This window comes from Aspergillus mulundensis (genome assembly GCF_003369625.1).
Source record: "Aspergillus mulundensis strain DSM 5745 chromosome Unknown scaffold_5, whole genome shotgun sequence".
NCBI classification, from domain to species: Eukaryota; Fungi; Ascomycota; class Eurotiomycetes; order Eurotiales; family Aspergillaceae; genus Aspergillus; species Aspergillus mulundensis.
The window spans coordinates 486,179-495,691 of NW_020797893.1; the positions used below are offsets into that span (position 1 = coordinate 486,179).

General features: G+C 36.5%; 2 protein-coding genes across 2 annotated transcripts; both read right to left on the reverse strand.

The window, feature by feature from the left end:
• Positions 1-1,394: 1,394 nt before the first annotated feature.
• On the reverse strand, positions 1,395-2,892 carry DSM5745_05524 (NAD(P)/FAD-dependent oxidoreductase; the record flags this gene model as incomplete). The annotated part of the gene is made up of 3 exons (XM_026747540.1): positions 1,395-1,606; positions 1,676-2,273; positions 2,335-2,892. The coding sequence occupies 3 exons, from the start codon at positions 2,890-2,892 to the stop codon at positions 1,395-1,397; spliced, it is 1,368 nt and encodes a 455-aa protein (XP_026603372.1).
• Positions 2,893-3,809: 917 nt separating this feature from the next.
• DSM5745_05525 (alpha/beta hydrolase) lies at positions 3,810-4,868 on the reverse strand (the record flags this gene model as incomplete). The annotated part of the gene is made up of 1 exon (XM_026747541.1): positions 3,810-4,868. One exon carries the CDS (start codon positions 4,866-4,868, stop codon positions 3,810-3,812), a length of 1,059 nt encoding a protein of 352 aa, XP_026603373.1.
• Between the last annotated feature and the right edge of the window lie 4,645 nt (positions 4,869-9,513).

Below are 9,513 nucleotides of genomic sequence, written 5' to 3' on the forward strand. Positions count from 1 at the left end.
AGGTGCGTCTCATCACTAAGCTCACCTAATTCATCTCCCTTGTTCATATCCTTCCGCTTCTATAACTCTCTTCTTCCTCTGCTGGCTCCGTCATCTTCCAGCTACCTCTTCCATCCTTGCTCAGCAGGTGCGTCTCATCACTAAGCTTACCTAATTCATCTCCCTTGCATATCCTTCCGCTTCCATACCTTCTCTTCTTCCTCTGCTGGCTCCGTCATCTTCCAGCTACCTCTTCCGTCCTTGTCTAGCAGGTCCGTCATCACTAAGCTCACCTAATTCATCACCCTGTCCTTGCCCAGCTGGTCCGTCATCACCGGCTCACCTAACTCATCTCCTTCATATCCTTCCGCATCCACACCTTCTCTTCTTCCTCTGCTGGTTCCGTCATCCTCCAGCTACCTCTTCCGTCCTTGCCTAGCAGGTCCGTCATCACTAAGCTCACCTAATCCTTCTCCTCCTCCAGCTGGTCCGTCATCACCGGCTCACATTCATATCATTCCGCATCCACACTTTCTCTTCTTCCTCTGCTGGTTCCGTCATCTTCCAACCTCACCATCCTTTCTTGCCCAGCTGGTCCGTCATCACCAGCTCACCTAATACATCCCATGTCCTGGTAGGGTGGTAGGGACGGGCATGGATCACACCACTTCCACGCACCTCTTCTTCCTGCTGGCTCCGTCCTCCTCCAGCACTCTTTCCGTATCTCGTCTCCTCGAGACTAAACAAGGATCCAAGCGCTGCTCTGCAGGTGACGACATCGGCTAGGCCGTAGAGGATAGCTGCCTAATCAGGTACCTGGTTGGCACCATTGTTTCTGGTTGTCTGTCCGGAGATGTGCTAAGCGCACTGTGGGTTGATGAATTGCCATCATCCCCGCTGTAGATGACAAATTCTGCGAGCCTTCCAAGCAAACAATGGAAGGGAAAAGAACGACGGGATTGAGTTCCGGCCCGGCGGACCCTCCCGCCGCAACATTCCCGAGGCTCCACTCTATACTTGACATAGTACTAAGTACCACAGTACCACTGTATCGGGAAACAGCAATCTGACAGGCTCCATCTCATTTACGAGTTCGAATGTTAGATTCCTAGGACTAATAGTCGCTGATAAGCTGGTCGGACACTCGGTCGGTTTGCTACACCCAATGTAGATGCATAGAAACATACCCTATATACTCAAGTGCCGAACTAACTCCCTTTGCTCGGTCAAATCAAGGAATGGGTCGTCTCAGATAGGAACTATAGAATTCGACGAGTAGAATCCAGGTTCGGCCGGTCAGACAGCTCTCAGAAAGCTAAAACCCATAGCCAGTCAGGCGATAGCAAAATTACCCACGAGGCGTCGAGGTAGGCTCAAAAATCGATACTTATCTAAGTCCAAAAACCGAGCAAGCCCTATCGTGCGATCCGGGCCTCCGTCGTCTTCATGCACTTTGGTATCCCCGTCTCTTCAAAGCAAATCTCATCTCTCACCATCCGCGCTACACCACGGGCGGCCTCAAACGCATACGCCATGCCTCCCCCGTTATATCCTGCCAGGATATACAGCCCCGAGCTACCAGGGACCTTGCCGATGTGCGGTTGTCCGTCTGGCGTGATTCCTTGGACTGCAATGCAATACATGGTTAGCGCTCTACATCGTCCTTGAGCCAACTGGTATCAAGACAGTCACTTACTCCCCGTCCATACACTCTCCGTCTCCGCACCGGAATCCTCCCAACCCCTGAAAACGCGCTGCATCAGTTCGTCAAAGTAATGTCTCGCCGGCTCAATCAGCGTCGAGTCATCGTAGACATCCCACCAAAGCGCGCGGTTCTCGCGGTATGTCCATTGCCCGCCGCCGACGACGATACCTCCGTCGGGTCGCGGGTTGAGGTAGTCCACCCGATTGGGTGCGTAGCGGATGTTGTATGTATTCGAAAGAGACGGCGCAGGCGCGGACTTGCCTTCTGGAACCGTGATGTGCGAGGCCGTGGCTTTGGCGGGCGTGATGATGGACCGGTATTGCGGGAGGAGGCCGGCGGTGTATCCGTTTGTTGCGAGGATGATTGTTGGCGTTTTGATGCTGCCGCGGTCGGTCTTGATGGTATAAATCTGTTGGTTCTGGTCGTTGCCGTTGATGTGGGTTTCGATGCTTGTTACGGGTGTGTTCGTTTGCAGGTTCACATTGCCCTTATTTAGGGTTCGCTCGAGGAGCTGCGTCACGAACTTGTACGGCCACAGTGATAGGACGGGTGTACTGAGAGCTGCTTTTGCGCCGTGGATGGACGTTATCTGGCATCAATATTAGCATCCACCTATACACCAGGTATCAAGGCGAACAAGACAGGCTTACGCGCTCCGCAAACTCCTCGCCAACATATCCAACATCCTCCGTAAGTGGGAACCCCGACCGCAACTGCTCGTGAAAATTCCTCTTCACACTCTCTGCATCGCCCTCCTGAAGCGAGACATCAAAGCTCCGCCTCAACTCCGCCTCAGCCTGGATCCCTTCGTCCTCAATAACGCGCTTGACGCCGTAGATATTCGCCCGCACGAACTGGACGATTTCCTCCGCGGCAGCGAGACCATTCTTGTCAATCAGGTCGATTATCGTCGACGGGAGCTTCTTGATGTGCCCGCCGTTGCGGCCGGTCGCGCCCGAGCAGACCTGTCGTGCTTCGAGGAGGAGGATGGAGGGTCCGCGTTGGGACGTCTCCCCGTTGTTTTTGTTGGAGCCGACGAGGTGGTATGCTGTGGAGACGCCGGCGATGCCGGTTCCGATAATCACGATGTCTGCTTCTTGGGGAAGGTGCGCTGTGGAGCGGTGTTCGTCGAGACGGTGGGGGTCGCTGCGCCAGTAGGGGGTTGTTGAGTTGGGGACTGGGCGGATCTGGCCTGGCTCTGTGGCCATCGTGAAACCATAGAATCTTTGACACGCCCGCCTTTTTGAGAGCACCGATGGAAAGAGGGGTATCCTGAGCGAGTGTTACCTATTATATACTCCATTTGAAGCTCCAGCCTAATGCAACGCTTATCGTATGACATCAGCAGTAAATAGATTAAAAGGAATAAAACAGGTTTACCTAACCTAGGCTGACACTGCCCTCACTGGTATCATTCTGCGCCTCTTCCTTTGATAGAATACATGCCAATCATAGGTACGGTAGGTACCTGCATTGATTTTAATACTTAGAACGCCCATCTGGCACAGTAAAATCTTGGAGTCTACGATAGTTCCAGCGTCAAGGATAAACATGGTCCTTGCCATGGGGAGCAGAATTGTCTAGAATGAATGATAATACTGATGATACTTGGCTACCTCGTAGACATGCAACAGCTTCAGTGCGGTGCAGGTTTTAGGTTTTAGCCTATGGATATATCTACGGACTCTTTTTGATACACAATTATCCCGTGTCCGTGGACCCTAGAATTGTTTTCCTATGTTGATGCCTGGAAAGAGCCAGTTGAATTAGTATTTGCATTTATACTAAACTGAACCTGCCACTCATTAACCTTTCCGAGGTCCCCTCTGCGCAATCCCTGCCCTAAATGATACTGTACCCTATGGCACCTTTGCTTTATTCCTTACTTCCTTTAATCTGTCTTTTCTTCTCTACCAACTTCTGAATCCAAGCTGTACAAATACAACTTCTCAACTGGCGCCGCCGTTGTCTTTATACTTCTCTTCATCATTGCTGCCTCTATCCACACCTACCAAGCATTCCAAGGTTGGGAAGGGGAACAAGAACATGGTTCTAATTCCATTCATTGTTAGCGTACACTCATTAGAGAGAGGAGACTTGATTTATCCTACAAGAAACACGAGTGTTACACACTACGCAACCCAAACCTCGACCTCCACAGCCTTCTCCCCCAAGTGAAAGCCACAATCCCCGTTCCCACCAAACGCCCAAACACAAGCGGCACCCCGAACTTGACCCACGTAAGCGGCCTCCATAACCTCGGGCTTGGTACCACTACCCCGTCACCCTCATAACTACGTCCCTTGGGCCCAGCGCTGACAGTCCCAGAGTCGGCCTCAGCCTCAGCCTCCGTCTGTTTCACGTTGGCCAGCCCCGTAAACGCCTCAACAGCCTCAACAACAACACCCACCGTCTCCTCCCTCACACTCAAAAACGGCGAATGACTACTCCGCACCTCCCGATGCTGCACATCACCCCCCATCGCCCTGGCCATCCCAACCGCCAACCGCTGCACAACAACCGGCAGCCCCCGATCCAGCACCGTGCCCAGATACCACGTGGGCACGTCCTTCCACCCCGCATACGCATACTCGCCGCCCTCGAACAGCGCCTTCAGCGACTGCAGCGTGAGCTGCGACACCCAGTACTCTGCCTCGGCGTCCGGCAGGTCATGGTAGAACAGCGCCTTGGGGCCCGGGGGGTCCACGAGCTCCGCGAACCCGGTGGCCCAGTTTGCGCTCCAGAAGGGCGGCGGGTGGCCCAGGAACGGGTCCATGAAGGAGAGGCCCGTGAAGGTGAAGCCTGAGGCGATGAGGATGAGGCCGATGACGGAGCCTTGCCTTTTGTCTTGGTCCCCGTCTTCTCCTGGAGCTGCGACTGCGATTGGAGGCTGGCTTTGCCGCGGGCGTGTGAAGTCCTTGATGGCGCTGTTGCCGACCATCCCGCCGTAGGAGTGGGCGATGACGACGACGTCCTTCCCCTGCGCGGTCTGGGATGCAATCGCGGATGTGGCGGCGTCGATATCGTCTTTGAATGTTGCGTCTGGGTTGCCGGTTGTGGAGGGGAGGGTGATGGCGAGGTAAGGGAGGTGGTGGGTGGTTTGGAGAAGGGCGATGATGGGGTCGTAGCAGGCGGGCTTGTGCCAGGAGCCTGGAATGAGGACTAGAGTTGGCGGGGTTGGCATTTTGATGTTCAAGAGATGATGGATATTGTTGCTCGCTAGGTACCTAGGTACGTAAATGCAGATGAGAAAGAATCCATGTATCGAGGACGCCCTGAGGTGGGATGACGTCCCAGGCTTGCTTAGTCATTAACTAGTGGATTAATTCATAAATTCCCAACAAGGAAAAAAAGTGTTTCACCTTTTTAATTTCTAGTGAAATATATTACCCATTATATATGCTTAGCTTTGTTTTTATAGTTATATAATTTTTTATTTTATTATAGTTTACTACCCCTTTTTATATCTTAATAAAAAATATATTAATTTTACTAGCTTTTACCACTTCTTTCTATACACCTTTTAAATATATATATTTATTTTAATACTTATATAATTAGTATATATACCCCGTGTGGTTTTTTAAGTTTAATTATACTTAATATTTATTAATACTTTAATCCCCCCTTTATATTTATATAACTTTTTTAATTATAGTACCTTGGGGCTTAAAATTAGTATTTTATATTTTTTAAATATTATTTTATATTTTTTAAATATTATTTTATATTTTTTAAATATTATTTAATATTTAATTAAAATTTAGTCTTAATTAATTTTTATAAGTTTAAAATAAGTAAATTTACAGGCCTAGTTTATATAAGATTTTTTTATTATTACCTTTACCTTATATAAACTAGGCCCCCTAAAATAATTTTTATATACTTAAATATTTATACTTATATTTCCTATTATTAAGGGGTTAGTAAAAATATAAAAGTAAATAATTAAAATACTATATTTAAAAATAATATACCTAATTACTAAATTATTATTATTATTTTTTATATATTTTTATCCCTGCACCTAGTATATTATTTTAAGTAGTTTTTTTATTAATAAATTTTTTAAGTAATATTAAAGGTATTTATATTAAATAATAATTATATATTATTAACCTTTAATATTTAATATTTTTATATATTTTTATGTTACCCGTGGTTTTATTAAGGTTAGCTTATTAAGTAATATTAAAAAGCCCTTTATAAATATACCTTTTAAGTAATATTAAAAATAATTATATTAATTAGTCCTAATATTTTAATAGCCTTTTATTTTTAATTTTTATATTTTTTTATATTACCTATAATACTCCTGGGTTAGCTTATTAAGTAATATTAAAAAAGCTAAGGTTTTTAAAAATTTTATATATATATAGTACCATACCGGGCATGGTTTAAATATTTTAATATATTATAATATAAGGGGGTAGTTATAAAATTTAGTTTAATTATAATTATTATTTTTTAGGTTAAAACTAAAGTAAGCTAACTAAATATAAAATATAATATTAAAAAGGTTATTTATAACCTAAGGTACTATAAGCAGTACTTATTTATACTTTATTTTTTAAATATATTATTAAAAAAGTAATAACTATATAAAGTTATAATTTTAAAGGTTTTTTTATAAAAGCCTAGGTTTTAATATAGGCCTATACTTATTTACTTATTTAATTTACTTACTTATAGCCTTTAGGCTCCCGCGTAAGTACTTAGTATTTTAAATAATTTTATAGTTAATATAATATATAGCTACATGTAGTAACCCTTATAATAAATTATTTGAAATTAAAAGGTAAAGGGGCTGGCCCCTGGGCTAAAAATATTTATTTAATAATAATATAAATTTAAAAGCTAGCTTTAGTTTTTAATAATAATAATGTAAGGCCTATTATACTATATATAGCCCTTTTACAAGACTTAAAAATATCCGCGGATAGTTTTACTTGCGGATAACTAAGTTAGCCTTTAGGTATTAACTTAATATATACTAAGAAAATTTGCCTCCGCGAGGCCAGAGATTTAAATTTTAGTATTAATTTTAATATTTTTATTTTTTTTAAAATTACTATTTATAAACCTTTTTTTAAGTATATTATATTTTATTATATTATTTATAAATTTTAAAGGCCAAGGACCTTATAATTTTAATACTTATTAATATATTTAGTTTATTAGGGGTAGCTTATACTAATATTATAAGTTATTTAAGTATTTTTATAATAATTAAAAATAACCTTTTATAAGATTATTTAGGAAAAAACCTATTTATTTTTTATAAGTAAACCTATTTATAATTATAAAAAAAAATTTAAAAAATAGTAATTTAAATTTTAATATATTTTTATTAAAAAAAATAATAGCTAAAATTATTTATAAATAATTAAAAAAAATATTTATTTACTTAAAAAACTTAGCCTAAACAAGCTACGCCTGTAAGTTATATATATTAAAAAGGCTAAAAAGGTAAAATAGCTTATTTATAAGATTTATAAAAAGCTTTTAAAAAAGTAATTTATTAATAAGTTTTATAAGTAATTTTATTTTTTTTTTATAAAAAAAACTGCTTATCTCGCGGCTGCCTAGTAAAAAAAGTAATATAAAATTACTACTTATAGTAACTACTATGCCTTTATAAAAAAGGTAAATATATTTAAAAAAGTAAATAGCTTTTTATAAAAAAAAGGTATTAAAGTTTATAATACTTTATTTAAATTTAGTTTTATAGGGATAATAAGCTATAAAAATAAAAATCCTAAAATATTTAATTTAAAATACCCTTTATAATTTTTTTTTAAATAACTAAAAAATTTTATAAATTAACTATATATAGCATAAAGCAAGGTATTATATATAACTTTTAATAAAAAAAAGTTAAACTACGCGTACCTGTAATAATAAAAAAAGTAATAATTAAAATTAGGTAATTAAGGGGGTAAAATAAACATAATTTTTTTATAAATATTTTTTAAATTTTATTTTTTATAATAAAATAAAAGGTCCGCGAATAGCTATATTTTTTAAAAATACTTATAAAACTAGTTTTTTTAATTATTAAATTTTAACTAAACCTTTCCCTTTTATAAGGTGCACCAAACATTAAGTTAAAATTTATAAAAATTAATTTTTTATAAAATAAGTATAAGGGGTCTTTGCAAAAAATAGGTAATTATAAAATAAAAAAGCCTATCTTTATAAAAAAAAAAGTAAAAATAAGAGCCTTAATATTATTATTATAAAAAAATTAAGTATATTAAGCTAAAATGCCTAAAGCTTATAAAAAAGGTAAAAAAAATAAAAAATAAAAAGTAATATAAGAACCTCGCAGTAGTAATAGCTATTATTAATAAATAACTTTAATTAAATATAAATTAGGTTATTATAAAATAATTATTTTTATTTATAAAAATTTTATTACCTAGTAAAATAGCTATAAATTATAAGGCCCTTATAAATTATAAAAGTATTATAAATATAATTTTTTTGCTTTTTATAAAATAAGTAAAATAAAAGATTTTATTATGCTAGATTTTTATACAAGCTATTAATAACAGGCGTGTATAAAATAAAGGTATTATAAAGGTAAATATACACCTTTAAGATTTATATAAAACTTAAAAAAAGTTCCGGGTGCTTGTAGTAATATTACTAAATATAAAGTAAGTAATATTAAGTATATTATAACTAAAAATTTATAATTTATAAATAGTTTAGGCTATAAAAAAATTAACCTTTATAAAATAAGATTATTATATAAAAAGGGTCTCCGCGAACAAGTTTGCTAAGGGTATATATAAAAAATAAATTAAAACTTTTTAAATTAATATAATAAAAATTAAATAAATTATATTAGGTAAGGAATTACCTAACTAGTACAGGGATTTTATAAAAATATTTTTAAAAAAAAAGTTATAATAGCTCCCACCTTATTATAAAGGGGTTAACTTAAAGATTAAGGTTAAAAATAATAAAAAATTATTATTTAAACTTTTATATTATCACTTCCCATAGGAAATAGTAGCTATTTATAAGTATATATAAATAATATTTATAAAGGGTTAAATTTAATTATTAAAGTTTTTTATAGGGGCGCCTTTACTATATATACTTAAAAAAAATAATAAAGTTTATATATGCGTGGACTTCCGCGGGCTAAATATTATATTTATAAAAATTAATATTTCCTGCTTTTAATTAATAAGATAATTACAAGGCTAAGTAGTACTAAAATTGGTATATAATTAGATTTTTATAATATATATAACTATATTTATATTATAGCTAAAAATAAATAAAAAACAGTGTTTTATACAAAGTACAGGCTGTTTAAGTACTTAATAATATTATTTAGGCTTATTAATATGCCTGTAATATTCTAGGGCTTTATAAATTAAGTGTTTTATAATTTATTAAATATTATAGTTATAGTATATATTAATAATATTATTATATTTTTATAGGACATAAAAAGTTATAAAAAATATATTTATAAAATATTAAAAAGGCTTTATAAGGCAGGCCTATATTATAAGTAAAGTAAGTATATATTTATAATATAAAGAATTAACTTTCTAGGGTATATTATGATACCTAATAAAATTAAAATAAAGGAATTATATATGGCTATAATTTAAAAGTGGCTAATACTAAAAATAATACATAATATTCTTATATTTTTAGGCTTTATTAATTAATATTACAGGTTTATTTATGCCTACGCGGTAGTAATAGTAGTTTTTATAAATTTTTTTAAAAAACTAAAAAATAATCCCGCGAGAATAACTAAAAATAAAATATTAATTATAATACTAAAAGCTTGTAACACG